The sequence below is a fragment of the Meles meles genome, chromosome 12 (genome assembly GCF_922984935.1).
Source record: "Meles meles chromosome 12, mMelMel3.1 paternal haplotype, whole genome shotgun sequence".
Taxonomy (NCBI): domain Eukaryota; kingdom Metazoa; phylum Chordata; class Mammalia; order Carnivora; family Mustelidae; genus Meles; species Meles meles.
This window is the reverse complement of record NC_060077.1, coordinates 85,071,333-85,088,676: the sequence shown is the minus strand read 5'-3', so window position 1 is coordinate 85,088,676 and position 17,344 is coordinate 85,071,333. Positions and strand designations below refer to the sequence as shown.

General features: G+C 35.7%; 1 protein-coding gene across 3 annotated transcripts in view; it reads right to left on the bottom strand.

Annotated features, from left to right (window-relative positions):
• Nucleotides 1–624: 624 nt before the first annotated feature.
• CDH7 (cadherin 7) overlaps nucleotides 625–17,344 on the bottom strand; it is a 124,306-nt gene continuing 107,586 nt past the window's right edge. For all 3 annotated transcript variants that reach the window (XM_046024025.1, XM_046024024.1, XM_046024026.1), the window contains exon 12: nucleotides 625–2,766. In XM_046024025.1, coding sequence (XP_045879981.1) covers nucleotides 2,273–2,766 — 494 coding nt within the window. In that variant the 3' untranslated portion in view covers nucleotides 625–2,272. The remainder of the gene's footprint in view (nucleotides 2,767–17,344) is intronic.

Here is a 17,344-nt window from a genome sequence, read left to right as displayed (position 1 = left end):
CCCAATCTATGACCGGCAAATGTGGGAAAAAAAATTAAAAAAATATATATATATATACTTGAAAACAAGAAAAAGCAAGGTGAGTGGGTGAATGATGTGATGTTTCTTTTCTATAATACATTCAAACCTCCATTTAGTGATATGTGCAACAATCAGCAGTTTTGACATCATAATCCAAATGTACTAAACTATTTTATCTTCCTGCAGACAACAAGGGGATTATTACAAAACTGTTTTCTCAGCACCTTGCTGATTTAACACCTACATAATTCCTGCACCACACTCTGTTTTTATTGAACTGGGTAAGTGTACTATGTTTTTTCTTTTTATTTGAAAAACTTACATATGTGACTAAAAGTCATGGACAGAATCTTTTACTTTTTACTGTTACGAGTTTTTCATATATGTGTATATTAATTCAGCAAGAAGCATATCTATCTAGTCCTGAAACAATGTTTACAAAACTTTATTCAAATGAAAGGACTGTTTATAGATAATCAGATTTATTGTATTATTTAATTTGATGAAGCTGAAGGCCACGTTCACGTACTTTATTTCTAAAGATGAAGTGAAGGTTTGCAGAATCCTAGTTTCTCCTCATGTAATCAAAATATTGATATTCTGATTCCAGTGTTTGTCTTTCAGAAAGAAGCACTTTTAAAATGTAGTTTCCTATAGTGTCCACTACCTGTAGATTTATTAGGAACCTGATAAATTATTTTTAAAAAGAGAAATGAAAGAAAAAAATCCATTCTTATTGAAATATATGTACACTCAACTAGTGCTATTCCAGGAAAAAAATGATAGGTGGAAATATTATAGTCATAAAGTTCTTATCCTAAGAAGCCTGTCTCAAATTTAAGCACGTGATCACTGGAAATTGCTCTCCTCATTTTGGCACATCTAAACCAGAACAGAAATCCTACACTGCTTGGTTAATTCTTAAGAAACAAATTAGCATCAGAATTTAAAGATGGATTTTTGAAATTTATAGCATTACATTGTTTAAGCTATAGTAAAAAAAAGTGTTTTACTCAATCTGTTTACAGTAAAGGAAGCTGGGGAAAATAAATTCTCAAAAGTCTTTGGAGCATGTAGAACTTATGACCTTGAAAAATCTTGCATCAAAAAAAAATCAATTCTGAAATCTTTCTAAAATACAAATATTTTATTCCACTGTTTGGTACATTCTAATGGCTCAGATGAACGACTTATATGTCCTTGTAGCTGTGCTCCTCTCTGAGATGTGAATAGCAGCAAAGCTCAACCGCTCTACTATTTTTTTCTCCATTTCCATGCTTCATTTCCTTCATGTAGCTCAGACTGGAGAAAAATCAGCATGTTCTGACGAGTTTAATGCTATGAGGCAGTCAGATGGACCTGAATTCAGTGGAGATTGGAGCTCCAAAATAAATAGAACACCATGTGTCAAATAAAAAAGAAAGGAAAGATAGTCTCCTGTATAAATCAGAAGAGATAATAAACATCAATGAATAGACAGCAACTTTTTTCATACCTACACAAGCATCTCAAAATGACGGCAAACTTTAAGAATGATTTACCTTTTTCTTATTTGGAACGCTTCATAATTTATTTGCAAAACAACAGTTTATGTTGCCTTATACCAAATTTTATTGGCTTGTATTGGAGGTTTGGGGAGGATTTTCTAAGAATTTATATATTGCTAAATGAAATATATTTGCTACCCAACAGCAATAAAATGCTGCTGGATTCTATAATCTAGCAAGCTAAACGCATCACTGTAAATTAAATATGTCCCAAGTTTTGATATGCAAGAAGTTCCAGGACTTTTCAATGGCTCATCGAGTTGTGTTCTTCTCACGGGCAGTACCGTGAAGGTAGGTACAGGGTACGCTTGGTTCACGGACAACATAGGCCCCTACTTACTCATGGAGGTTAGGTGCTTTGCGGGTATCTGAGAGTTGCTATCTATTCACAAACCACTGAGCATTTCGTTTTATCAAAAAGCCTTTAAATGCTCAGAGTCTGTGGTCAGTGAAGTCCCTTGGATAAGTCTAATGAAGTTATGCTTCACCAAGGCAAAAACCTAAACAGTTAAAAATGGAGAGATATTTACAACCATTTTCTCTAGTAAGTCGAGTTCTTGTTTTCTGTACGGAGTGGGGTTTTTTGTTATTTTTTGTTTTTGTTGGGGTTTTCTTGTTTGTTTTTGTTTTTTTGTTGTTTTTTGTTTTTTGTTTTTTTTTGCTTTTACTTTTTCTTCAGTCCATTTCAAATTAAGGTCCCGGGGCTATGAGTACAAACTCTCCTGGCCGGTTCCATACATATCTGCAAGTCGTTTAAAGCGAGGCCCCCAGTCACTCAGGTAGTCATAATTCTGGTCAGAGTTTGAGCTGATGGAATCCAAGGAGCTGAGAGATTCGGCCACGGAGCCATTTCCTTCAAACGCGTACGTCTGCAAGGAGTCATAGGGGGGAGCACAGGGATCCACATCAGCTTCTTTCAGTCTTTCCCAGATAAATTCTCGAAAAATGACATTGTCTGGGATGCTTTTAAAAGTGGGTCGACTCAAGAACTGAATTTCTGGAGTCACGTCCCTCCGAGTCTTGGTGTCTCTGATGACGTTCAGGTTTCTCAGGGCGGCCATGTCGAACGCTTCCGTGTCTTCCTCTCCGCCACCTTCGTCGTCGTACCTCACGATATTTTCTCTGATGTCTCTCTCCTCGTCAAAAATGAGAGGCTCTTTTTTCCGTCTGCGCATGGTGACGATCAGGAGGATCAACACTTAAACAAGGAGACAGGAAAGGGAAAGTTTCAGTAAATCACCAGCTGCCCCTCACCATGCTGAAAGTGGGTCTATGACCTTGACTTACAGACTTCCTGCTCTTTAAAGGGAAATGAGTTGACCAGCTCCCTGCATGGGAATTCAACAGCAGTAGATGGGCTAAAATTGCGAAAACGCCTTTAAAACAGGACACTTTTTTACATCAAGAAACCCTTTTCCACACCAGTACAGAACGGAGGTCTCCCTCTGTAAGGCAACCTCCAAAGTATTTGCTAGAGCAAATTGAAGGGCCATTTCAGGATACATAACAGTAATTTCAAAGCTGGGCAACACAAAAGTGTTTTTTTTTTGTTTGCTTGTTTTTGATTTTGTTTTTGAACTCCTTAATTGCTGGAAAGGCAAAGTGACATTCATAAGTGTTTTAGGTCTAATTTAACAACTGCCATTTTGGAAGGAAATGGATTTTAGCATTTGGTCAGGTTCTTTGAAGAAATGCCTGGTCCTTATCTAAGAAATTCCATTGTTAAATAAAACCCAGTATGTCAGGCCATATATGAAGATCAAAAGCTTTTCTATAGTAAATTGAGTCTCACTTTCAGGATGAAATACTGAACTTGGTCTTTACACATTCTACCTGGGGAGAGAAGTTTTGAGATTTTCAGCTTAGTCAAAGGGAGATTTATCAAAATTAATAAATAATAAAGCATATGGTTGCACTAGAAAGCAAAGGACACCAGATACACTGGCTATTTGGGTTTAAAATATCTGAGTACACTCTTGTATTTTGAGTAAGTATACACTACTAAGAAAGATTCTGTTTCACTCAGGCTATGGGTGACAATGTTAGCTGAATTGGGAACAAACCAGATTTCATGGGCACTTGAATTAAGTTTAAAAAAAAAAGACATTTTTGAATTTTGGAGTTCAAAATACATAAAGAATTATTGTTAATTACCTTTTTATTACATCAGCCAACTTTTTTTCTTGATGATCTAAAAGGCCCAGAGGGACCATTACTCTCAGCCTGCTTTTTAAAAGACACTTAAAATATTTATATTTAAAATGTCTTATAAGGTTTTAGTTTGGCATTAATAACACATTTGAAAATAAAAAAAAATAAAGTCAAGAAGGACATCAGTGTAATTCAGAATAATTAAGAACAAAGACTAGATGAGACATATTCCAACCCCTACCTCATTCTGCTTTAAAAAAAAAAAAAAAAGAAGAAGAAGAAGTCTAAGCACTTACTTAAATAAGGCCTTTTGTGTTGCAATGTTCTGGCATAGGCCTTAAAAACAAATATATAGCTTTGTTGTCATAATGGCCTTGGATAAAAGTTCAGCCTTTTCACATTAGCTGTGTGATCGTGGGCAAGTAATTTAAACTAATGGAGCCTAACCCCATAAGATAATTATAGACAAATATTTCCAGGGTAAATTAGAGAGACTGGGGAATAATGTAAGGAGAGGGATTAGAGTGACAAGTACTTGTTTGTGTGCCAAAGAGAAATTTTCATTGTTATCCTCTGACCAACCAAGAATGTGAACTCAAAATTTTTCCTCTGACCCAAGAAAAACAATAAAATGAGGTAAGAAAGTAGAAGGTGTAGCAAACATATGGCAAAAGGCACGTGCACTAAAGATTGAATGAGAGACAGAAAAGGCAGTAAGGTGGAAAATGAAGGTCTGCAAATAGGACTTATCATTTGGCCCTCAGGGTAGTTCTCTGGGGTATGTGTGTTCTTGTTTGACAGTGGTCTTAGGCATGTGAAACATCCTGCCTATGGTCAATGAAATAAAACACAATAGGTGGGAATGAAGTATCCTCTACTTCCAACTGCCCCAAAACCTTTGCACTTTCTAGAACACTATGAGCCTCGTGCTCTGTCTAAGGTAATTGAGATACAAGCTGAGAGCTCAAGTGACAATTTGCTAGTTCAGAGAAAGAAAAGCCAGTAAATTTTAAGACATATGGATAAATAACATTTTATATTTATGTATAAATATAGCTCCTGAAACTTTTTATGTAGTTCCGCCCAAAATAGAAGGAATTGCAACAGAGGGGCAAGGTAATACTTCCTCAGAAGTCAGATAGAGATAACGGAAAGGTAAGTATCAGAATGATGGGTGGACAGAGGCAGGAATAAGAGAAATCTGTCACCCACATTGGAAGCAGAATTGAGGGGGAGCAAATATCCAAATGAGTGCAAGAGGATACAAGAAATGAATGGGCATCGTGGTGCCTGGGTGGCTCAGTGAGTTAAGCCTCTGCCTTTAGCTCAGGTCATGATCTCAGGGTCCTGGGATTGAGCCCTACATGGGGCTCTCTGCTAAGCAAGGAGCCTGCTTCCCCCTCTCTCTCTGCCTGCCTCTCTGCCTACTTGTGATCTCTCTGTCAAATAAATAAATAAAATCTTAAAAAAAAAATGAATGGGCATAAAAGTGAATGAGGCTATGAAGAGAGTAAGATATTATGTAATAATTAGTTCTTTTAATTTAAATCTGTATTTAGGCAAAATGTCAAAATTTCCAATTCTCTTTCCTTCATACAATTACAATGAATCTTGTCATTTATATACATATAACTGTTTATATATATAATGTTTTATTTATACATATATAGGTATATATTTATATATATAAGTTACATTTTGTTTTATATGCTATTTTAACATATAAAACAATTATTTCTTATCTTCTGTTGTAAATATATTTTCATGATACAGAAAAACTTACTTTTTAACACTCATAGTGCTCAGTAAAAGTGAAACATGAAAGAACCCATAGGTGTGTCAGCCCTCAGGTTCAGTACCTATTAAGGATATTAGTATCTTATAGAGTTTATTTTATTTCTCAATCTTGCCTGAAGCTGAGAAAAATGAAGTGTTTTAGGAGGTTAGAAAATTTAACATTTCAATGACTTAGGAGAATATTAATTTCTAACTGCATGAGCCCATATAAAAAATAAAATTTAACCTTTACGTAGAACAAGTATTAAAGTGCTCTTCAGGGTCTATGGAGATAATCCCTGTATTAAAAAGAATATTTTCTGCTTAAGTAAGCACAAGATTATATAGTTTAAGAGGTTTTTCTCATATGTCTCTTCTGTCATATGGATAATCCTTGTGAGTGAAGACAGAAAAGACCTAGTCTAGACAACATGACAATTACAACGTGTCGTTCATGAGTTTATATATGGTTAACAAATGCGTGTTAGCCATTTATTACAGGCATTGGGTATGATGATGGAATGTTACACACAGAAGCAGGTAAAGCACATTCCATTCTTCATGGAACTTACAGTGAAATGGGCAGGCTATTAATCAAATAGTGAGAACTAAATGTAAAAGTACAACTGTGATAATTATTCCAAAAGAAGAAAATATGATCTTTTAAAGGTCTATAGTAGAAGAAAAAAATCCCCACAAGGCAGATTTACGTGCCCTTGAAGGCTGAGGCGAGGTGATATGGGAGATTTTACTTGGCACAAACAAGCAGTTAGCGAAGGTTGGAGCTGACCAGGCTGAGGAGTAAAGCAAGAGGTCGGAGATGACCAATGTGGTTTCAGGACTGCATGTATGATTATACATGTTTTCAAAAACTCATTCTGATTGAACTCAGGAAGAAGGGAAAAGACGTTAAGAAAGCAATTACAATGCTACTGCAACTTCTGTTCTATAATTCAGTTAACATTCAACATTTTCAGAGTATCCCAGTCACGCAGGCAATAGTGCTGGTTACTGGCAAAATCGTAACAGAGAGGATCTCTGCGTCCTAGCAGCTCAAACTTGGTAGCTCTATATTTTCAAAGATAAATATAAATCATGATGTAATTCACTCAGAGAAAGTACACACATACACAGGTACACAGGTACAAAGAAGCATGCAGACCAGAACAGCACCATTCTCCCAAACTGAAATAAATAAAAGGGAAGATGAAGAAAAATACAGACATGTAAAACACACAGCATACTCTACAGTAGTGGACCCCTATATTCTCAGCATCACTGTAGTCTGTGACAGATACACACCCATTTTTACTTAAATCATCTTTAAAGTATTTCAGTCCCACCTAACACACTTCCTGGAGGTTAACCATAGCATTCTTGGCCATGATAATTAAGAGGCCCCCTCTCCAACAAACTTCCATCATCAAATGTCTTACTTTCTTAAAGACAGCAGACACTTTAAAAGTCATTCAGGTTTGCTCTAGAAGCACTTATAGTGTATTCTCAGCTGCTGAATTCAATGCCTGATTGTCATCTGAGTCCTTGGCAATGAATTATCTAAGCTTGCAAATGTCTGAATGCTCAATATTCAGTTTTGGTCCCCAGAACATTTGTACAGATGTGGCACGAATTGCTACATAAGCCTACTTAGAATAAAAAAGAAAAACTATTCCCTTTATTTCAAATTTTGAATCAATTCATTTAAAACCACTCAGTCATGTGAACTACTATCAAGCCAGTTCTTCTGCAACCTAAAACTCTATAAAAGGTTCTTGTTTTAAATCAAATTGCAAGACCTTAAATACTGTTAAATATCACTTTGTTGAGTTTAACCTACTGTTTAGAGACCCAAAAGTTAAAACCTAAATTTCTCTTAATTCAACATTTTTCAACATTATTTTCAACATTTCAACATTCAACATTAATTCAACATTTTTTACTGGGCATTGATTTTCTACAACTGTAATCCCTATAAGGTCAGTGATTTTATTCCCCACAGATATATCTTGAGCACAAAAAGCAATACTTGATAATAAATAAGCACTCAATAAATATTTGTTAAATAAAGTATGGGTTGGAGATATGCAGGTAACTCTTGCCATTGTGAAGTTCAATATTTTATATAAGAAAATATAACTAGTATATGATACAGTAGATTATATAGCAATATAATGCATGCTAGGTAAATATGTATGGGAAGGTATGCTTTGGCCAGGTGGTTTAGAGAAAGTCTCACAAAAGAGATGACATGGAGTAAGACTTGAAGCATAAGCTACTGTCACCTAGAAATACCATTTTCTGTTTCTATGAATAATCAGAATTTATTAGTCAATAAAATGGTTGTTAAAATCTTCACTATCCAACATGGTAGCTACTAGCCACATGTGGCTATTGAGCATTTGAAGTGTGGCTATCCCTATTTGAAACATGAATTGAGATGTGCTTTTAGTTTAAAATAGACATGTGATGTTCAAGACAACTGTTAATGTTAAAATTGTTAATGTAAACTATATTTTTATTGATTACATGTTAAAATTGTAAGTTTGTTAATATTGCATTAAATATGTTATAAGCATTTACTTCCGTTGTTCCTTTTTAGTTTAGCTAATGAGGCTACCTGAAATTTTAAAATTACATATGTAGTTCACCCTTGTGAATCATAATATATTTCTTTGGACAAAATGAAATCTTAATTCTGTATGATCTTAAGGTATATGGCTCTAAAATGTTATTGCCAAATGACATATTGAACAGCAAAATAACTATTATACTACAATTATTACTGTGTCTATTAGGTGTAACTGAAAAATGACCTACTCTAAATGAAAAACTGCTAGTACAATCTGTATCCAAGTTGAGTAATTTATTATAAATGATTATCCACATCCATGTGCGAGCAGAACTTAGCCCTTCAATAACTTTGTTTTTCAACTCTTCACTTTCTGATCTTTTGATTTGCATAAATATTACTAAAAATCTGTTAATTTTCTCCATTTGCCACTAACTAAGATTCACTAATTTTCTTTAATTTTGAACTTGAACTTTGGTGGCTTCAGATCAGAAAAAACCATGAGAGAAATATCTCAACTCTTTTCAGGGTCACTTCCAAATTCCCACCACTTTCTCCATGCCTGGAGCTACACCAGAGTTCTATATTCTCACCAAAAAAAAAAAAGGTCATTAAGTGATAGTTTTCCAATCAATGATTTATCTTCAACTACACTCAATGTTACTGACTTTTCTTTTTTATAAAAGTAGCCTATTTCATATTTCCATATTCTTATATCCTGATTGCCCTGAAGCCAGAGAATCTGAGTTCTTTGGGGTTATTCCTCCGAGACTAAGGTCACCAATGATCTTGTTAACATCTGCCCAATCCAAAGGGCACTAGTCAGCCCTTAGCTTACAGGGCCAGTCTATCATATCTGACATAGATCTTCAACCAGGAAAAATGATACTAGTGAGTTTTCTTGAATTAATAGAATATTACAGGAATTCTTACAATTAAAAAAAAAGTTTTACTCTCTCCTTTCAAATCATGCTCTGGTGGCTGCTCTTCTCTAGGGAATATCTAGGGTAAATATTTTTCAAATTCTGTATGTGGCTTCTTTCTTTTTCACCCAATACTCTTTCAACATGAGCTCAATGAAATCCAGAAATTCAACTATTTTCTGTATATGACTACTGGTGAGGTCTCTGACATATAAATCTCCCATCTATCTTCATTAATGATTAGTCATAATTTTTACTGATAAAAACAATATGGGCTGCTCAGCATATAGTAAATACTTAATACATGGAAACTATAATTTTTAATTATTACTATCACTTATTTTACTATAACAACTTTCTGCCCAGGGGTACCTGGGTGGCTCAGTGGGTTAAAGCCTCTGCCTTCAGCTCGGGTCGTGATCCCAGGGTCCTGGGATCCAGCCCCGCATCGGGCTCTCTGCTCAGTGGGGAACCTGCTTCCCCCTCTCTCTCTGCCTGCCTCTTTGCCTACTTGTGATCTCTCTCAGTCAAATAAATAATAAAAATCTTTAAAAAAACAACTTTCTGCCCAAATATAGTTTTTTTTTTAACCCATTAACTTCAATCTGTTTCAATTTGTGTTCTTTCAAAATAATACCCAAACCAGAAAATTCCAGGTCATCTTGGGACTCTAACTTCACTTCCTCCTTGTATTTACCTCTTGCTCATCTCACTACCTTAATGAACCTATTATTAAATAGTGCAACTCCTGAAGTGTACCTCAAATCCCCCACTTAAACCCACATTTACACTGACTCCCTGCCTCTGTTGACTGAATATGTGGGCTGAGACAGGATATCTTTCTTTCTTCTGCCTCAGTTTCCTCCTCTCCAAATGGAGATAATAGAACTTAACTCATAAAAACTATCTCATGGTAAGTTTATAAAAATTGAGTTTATATTTGTAAAGTTTAAAAAATATATAGTAAACACAATAGGTCATATATGATAAACTATAATAAAATCCTAAGCAAAGTAGTTCCTATTCCTCTGGATCTTGCTAAAATTTGAATTATATAATAGGTACACAAAAAAGAAACAAATTTTACTTGGTACTTACATGTGATTTTTGATAACTCATTAATTTAGTTATTTGATAGCTATGCTATTTATTGGATGGTAAAATAATAGAGATATCAAAACTATTCTGGAGAAGCTTAAAATATGTGGCAAAGAGAAAAATGAATAGAATGTGATAAGTACTATTTATAAATTCATCCCCAAATATTTTTCCTCCTACATTACTAATATTAAGCCCCAAGAATACACTGGTTTAAGAAGAGTAAGACTAAGATCAGTACTCTCAAGATGTTCTTAAATTTGAGCAAAGCAAGTAAGTATGTTTACCAAGTGTGGTAACCGACACAAAAGAACTAAGGTTTCATGATAAAGAATTGCAGTTGTTGGTGCACCATGCTCTGGTATCCCTGACCCATGCCCACTCCAGCTTCAACTCTCTGGCCAAGGCATCCCAAGCCTGACATGCCCGACCACATGTCACACCTGGTCTAGCTCTAGCTCCAGGCATCCCACTAAGGCAGCCCCAGCACAGTATTCCCCAAGATCCCTAGTTTCCCAGACAAGCAAAAACTAAAGGAATTCATTGCCACTAAACCAGATTTCCAAGAAAAGTTAAAATGTCTGTAAGCGGAAAAGGCATAACTAAAAATACAATACATGAAAGAAAAAAACTCACTAATATAGGCAAATATATAATAAAGGCAATGGATTGGCCACTTAAAAATCCTGAGTGCAAAATTAAACCAAAAAGATGTAAAATAGGACATCAGCAGCATAAAATGTGTGTGTGTGGGAGGGAGAGTACAAATGTAGTACTTTTTTAGAATGCACTGGAAATTAAGTGACTATCAGCTTAAAACAGACTGCTTTATATATAATGTTGGTATACATGAACGTCATACTAACCAAAACCAAACCCACAAAAGAATCTAACAAATCCAAAGACTTACAATGGATACACATACACAAAAATAAAGAAAAGCATCAAACCACAAGAGATCAAAAGAAGAAAGAAACAGAGAACTACAAAAACAATCAGAAAATAAATAATAGTAATAAACATATACCTATCAATACATTTTAAATGTAACTGGACTAAATAATCCAAAGCCACAATGTGGCTGAATGGATAAACATCATCTATTTATATGCTGCGTACAAGAGACTCACTTTATATATAAAGGGACACTCAGACTGAAGGTGAAGGGATGGAAAAAGATATTCCATGAACATGGAAATAAAGCTGGAGCAGTACTCATATCAGATGAAATATACTTAAAGACTGTGACTCCAAAAAAAGAAACAATATAACATTTGCAAATATCTACATACCCAACATATGATCACGTAAATATGTAAAGCAAATTTAAGCAGACATAAAGGGAAAAACTGACAGTAATACAAAATAGTAGGGGGACTTTAACAACCTACTTACATCAATAAATAGATCATCCAGACTGAAAATCAATAAGAAAAAATTGGCCTTAAACAACACTTTAGACCAAATGGCTTAAAGATATATAGAGAACATTTCATCTAAAAACTTCAGACGGCATTTTTTTTGAAGTGCACATTGAACATTCTCCAGGATAGATCACATGTTAAGCTGCAAAACAAGTTACAATAAATTCAAGAAGATTAAAATTATATCCAGCATCTTTTCTAACCACAGTAGTGTGAAACTAGAAATCAATCACAGAAAGATTTCTAGAAAAACAAAACAAAACATGTGGAGGACTAACGCACATGCTACTAAACAATGTGTCAATAAATAAAAGTTGGAAATAAATACCTTGAGACAAATGAAGATAAACATGAAAACACAGCTTTTCAAAATCTACAGGATACAGCAAAAGCAATTCTAAGAGGAAAGTTTATAGTGATATAGGCCTATCTCAAGTAAAATCCCAAATAAACCATCTAACTTTATGCCTAAGAGAAGTAGAATATTAACAAGCAAATTCCAAAATTAGAGGAGAAAGGAAATGGTAACAATCTGAGTGGAAATACATTAGACACTTAAAAAATAGAAAAGATCAATGCACAACTAAGAACTGGTTTTTTTGAAAAACTAAACAAAACTGATAAAGTCTAGTCAGTTTTCAAGAGAAAAACACAACCCATATAAATAAAATCAGAAACAGAAGTTAAAATAATACCACAGAAATAAAAAGGATCATAGCAGACTACTGTAATTATACACCAACAAATAGAAGAACTTAGAAAAAATGATAAATTCCTAGAAACACAACCTTTTGAGATTATGGAAAAACAGAAAATCTGAATAGGCCAATTACAAGTAATGATACTGAATTAATAATTAAAAAACAACAACAAAAAAACCTCTCCAGAAAATGAAGAGGAAGGGCTGCTTCTAAACTCCTCTGCAAGGCAATCATTACCCTGATACCAAAACCAAAGATATTGAAAAAAAAAATTACAGGTCGATATCCCTGATGAAAACAGATGAAAACAGATGAAAACAGAGGATGCAAAAATCCTCAACAAACTATTAGCAAACCAAATTCAGCATTATGTTAAAAGAACTATACCCCATGTGGCACATGAATGGTTCAGTTGATTAAGCATCTGACCCTTGATTCTGGCTCAGGTCATGATGTTGGTGTCCTGGGATCCAGTCCTGTAATGGGCTCCCTGCTCAGTGGGGAGTCTGCTTATCTCCTTCTCCCTTTGCCCCCACCCCTGCTCACTCTCGCTCTCTCTCTCTCTCTCTCAAATAAATAAATCTTAAAAATATAAAAATTATACCCCATGATTATGTGGAATTTATGCCAAGGATGTTTCAACATCTGCAAATCAATCAATCAACATTATATACCACATTAACAAAAATGAAGGCTAAAAATCATATGATCTCAATAGATGCAGAAAAAGCAACTGACATAATTCAACATCTACGTATGATAAAAAATCAACGTGAGTATAGAAGAATCAAACCTCAACATAAGAGAGGTCGTGTATGTCAGACCCATAGCTAGCATCATACTTAAGGGTAAATACTAAAAGCTTTTACTCTAAGACACAAGGCAAGAATGCCCACCCTTGCCATTTTTATTCAACACAATTAGTCACCACAATTAGGCAAGGGGGGAAAAAAAGGCATCTAAATTGGAAAAGAATGAAACTGTCACTTTTTGCAAATGACATGATATTGTATGCAGAAAACCTCAGACTCCACCAAAAACTACCAGAACTAATAAATAAATTCAGTAAAAGTCACAGAATACAAAATTAGAAATATAAATACAAAATACTGAATACAAAATACAGAAATAGGTTGCATTTCTCTATACTATAACAAGCTACCAAGAAAGAGAAATGAAGAAAACAATCACATTTACAATTTTATCAAAAAAATTACTTAAGGGGGCACCTGGGTGGCTCAATGGTTAAGCAGTCTGCCGTCGGCTTGGGTCCTGATCCAGAGTCCTGGGACTGAGCCCCACATTGGGCTCCCAGCTCAGCAGAGAGTCTGCTTCTTTTTTCTCCCTCTACTCCTCTCCCAGCTTGTTCTCTTTCTCTCTCTCTCAAAATAAATGGATACAATCTTTTAAAACAATTGCCTAGGAATAAATTTAACCAAGGAAGTGAGACCTGTATTCTGAAAACTACGACACTGATGAAAGAAACTGAGGATGGCTCAAATAAATGGAAAGGTAAACCATACTCATGGATTGGAAAAATATTATTTTAAAACGTCCATACTATCCAAAGCAAACTACAGATTCAATGTAATCCCTTGAAATTACCAATGTTACTTTCCACAGAATTACAACAAAGAATCCTGAAATGTGTATGGAACCTCAAAAGACCCCAAATAGCCAAACCAATCCTGAAAGTGAACAAAGTCAGAGGTGTCATGCTTCCTGAGGTCAACCTATACTAAAGAGCTACAGCAATTGAAACCGTATGGTGCTAGCACAAAAACAGACACATAAATCAATGGAATAGAAAAGAGAGGCCAGAAATAAATGGACACAACTATGGTCAATTTATGACGAAGAAGACATGAATATACAACAGGGAAAAGACCATCTTTACAGAGGATGGTGTTGGGAAAACCTGACCACTTTCTTATACCATAAACAAAAATAAACTCAAATGGATTAAAAGACTTGAATGCAAGACCTGAAACCATAAATCCCCTAAAAGAAAACATAGTAAACTCTTTGACACTGGTTTTAGCAATATGTTTTTGGACCTATCTCTTAAGGCAAGGGCAAAAAAACCTAAAAGAAGCAATTGGGAATACATCAAAGTTTTTGCACAATGAAGGACAACATCAATAAGTGAAAAGGCAACCTATTGAATGGAAGAAGATATTTGCAAATCATATATTTGATAAAGGGTTAGTATCCAAAATATACGAAGAACTTACACACCTTAATATCAAAAACAAATAAGCAAACAACCCAATCAAAAATGGGTACAGAACTTGAATAGTAGTTTTTCTAAAGAAGACATACAGATAGCCAACAGGAACATGAAAAGATGTTTAAAATCACTAATCACCAGGGAAATGAGATTCAAAACCATAAGATTACCTCACACCTGTCAGATTGACAACTGCCAAAAACAAACAAAAAAAAATGTTGGCATGGGTGTAGAGAAAAGAAAACCCTCGGACACTGTGGGTGGGAATGTAAATTGGTATAGTCACTACGGAAAACAGTACTGAATGATTTCATCTATATGTGGAATCTAAAAAAAAAAACAAACCACACACACACAAATTGAAACAGACTCAGGAAACAAACTCCGGGTTGCTAGAGTAGGGAGTGACTGGGAGGTGGGCAAAATAGGTGAAGGAGACTAAGTAACGTATAGGGAATACCGTCAATAATTTTGTAACGATTTTGTATGTGATATATGGTAACTAGATTCATCATGAGGATCATTTCATATAAAAATATCAAATCACTATAATGTGTACCTGAAATTAATAGGATATTGTATGTCAAGTATACTTCAGTTAAAAAGACAAAGACTCATGGTGGTGAACCGTGCTTAATTTAATTAGTAGGTGAGACATCCGCCCCTGAGAAGGTAAGACTGAAGCTGGTCATAAAGGATCGTGTGAGCCCCACAGGTGAAGGGACTCAGGAAAAATCTTTCAGTAACAGGGAGGCACATTTGAAACTAAGGGAAAGGCAGCGATGTGGCTCTTCCTTCAGGATTGAAGTGAAGGATTGAGTGAAGGATTAGAGAGCCTGATACCTTCAAGACGTGAGCAGGTGTCAGAATATGTCTTGCTTTGTGGGCCATGAGAACCATTTGGATTTTGTGTAAGTACATTTGATGCTTCTGAAATGTCTCAGGCAAGGAAATAATCTATGTTTTAAAAAGTGAAATGATAGGAAAAATACAGGGGTACTAGTGCAGTCTGGTGATCAAAGACAGATGTCATTGGAAGTGACATCTAAGCTAAGATGTAAAGGGTGAGAGAATTCAGCTTGTCATTTTGTCTGGATCTATGTGCTGTAGAATAAGAGATATATGCAGATCCTCAGTCACAAAAGGCCAGAATTTGAACTTGTACTTATGAACCTACTCTATTATTTATAGCCACAAAGAATAAATGAAAATTTATATTTGATACAATCTAAGCATGTGCAGGAGGTAAACTAGATATCAACTATAGCATTTTTGACTAAAATTTAAGCTGAATTTTAACAACAAATGCATTAACCTCGAAATATCTACTGCAGTATTTTCTCTACCTTTAGATAGATTTGGAAAATCATATATTCAGATTTGTTTTTTCTTGAGCCCTTGTGGATCTGCAGGGCTATTAACTCAAAAATATAATATCAGTATTTTAAGTGTGTGCCATATCCACTTTATAGAAAAAAAAATAAAGAGACTGGATTTCAGACGAAATGCCCTAAAATATAATCTTAGGAAATGGGAAAATCTGGCTCTAATGGAGATACTATTAATGGATAAGGACAAAAATAAAATCAAACCTTCTTTTCTGCTAACGAATACATTCAAATCATCCATGGTCTCATTCGGCATGTAGGTATGACATGACCTCTACATGTCATATCAGCCTTTTATGGCTATGTTCACAGTGATAAAATAATACTCAGCCCCTGGCTCTGGAAGCAGGAGTCTACTGGAGCAGACATACAAACTGATGAAACAGGTGAGTCAGCCGTGAAGAACGCTCTGGTATACAAAAGGTGCTATGGGCCACGCGGGAAGAGCACCCAACACGGACTCCGAAGAAAATTGGGGCAAAGGTGTTTGAGGCAGAAGGAGCAAGTCACATACGAGCAGGTAAGACAAAGCAGGATGAGTCTGAGAAAGAGCTGCTCTGTGATTTGGCTGAAGGTTGAAATGGTAGGGAGCCGTTAGAGCAGAGAAAGTCTGTGATTTTCATCTGTAGACCACAGGAGCCATGGAAATCTTATTTTTTTTCCCTTTTTATTAATTTTTTCAGCGTAACAGTATTCATTCTTTTTGCACAACACCCAGTGCTCCATGCAAAACGTGCCCTCCCCATCACCCACCACCTGTTCCCCCAACCTCCCACCCCTGACCCTTCAAAACCCTCAGGTTGTTTTTCAGAGTCCATAGTCTCTTATGGTTCGCCTCCCCTCCCCAATGTCCATAGCCCGCTCCCCCTCTCCCAATCCCACCTCCCCCCAGCAACCCCCAGTTTGTTTTGTGAGATTAAGAGTCATTTATGGTTTGTCTCCCTCCCAATCCCATCTTGTTTCATTTATTCTTCTCCTATCCCCCTACCCCCCCATGTTGCTTCTCCATGTCATCAAAAGAAATGAAATCTTGCCATTTGCGACGACGTGGATGGAACTAGAGCGTATCATGCTTAGTGAAATAAGTCAATCGGAGAAAGACAACTATCATATGATGTCCCTGATATGGAAATCTTATTTTAAGCTGGTGTGTGTCACGGTCACATTTGCTTTGGAGAAACTCAGTCTGCGTGGGATGCTGGCAGATTGGATCTGGTAGAGATGGGCAACTCAGGAGAGCAACGATAGACTTGGGTCAAAATCAGGTGAGGCATCAAGGGAGAGCACGGCACAGATTCAAGAGTCAACAAAGTAAAATTTCGTATTTTGGGGGGACTGATTGGCTGTGGGAGATGGAAGAAAAGAGTAAAGGGTGATTGATTCCCCTCCAAAAACATGAAAGCAGGGACTAAGTCAGGAGGAGAGGTAAGGGTGTAGGAAAACTGTTCAGGGTTTAATAATTCTATTCAAATTTCTAATGTCAGAAGTCTGTTAGATAAATGTGTCCATCCCAGAG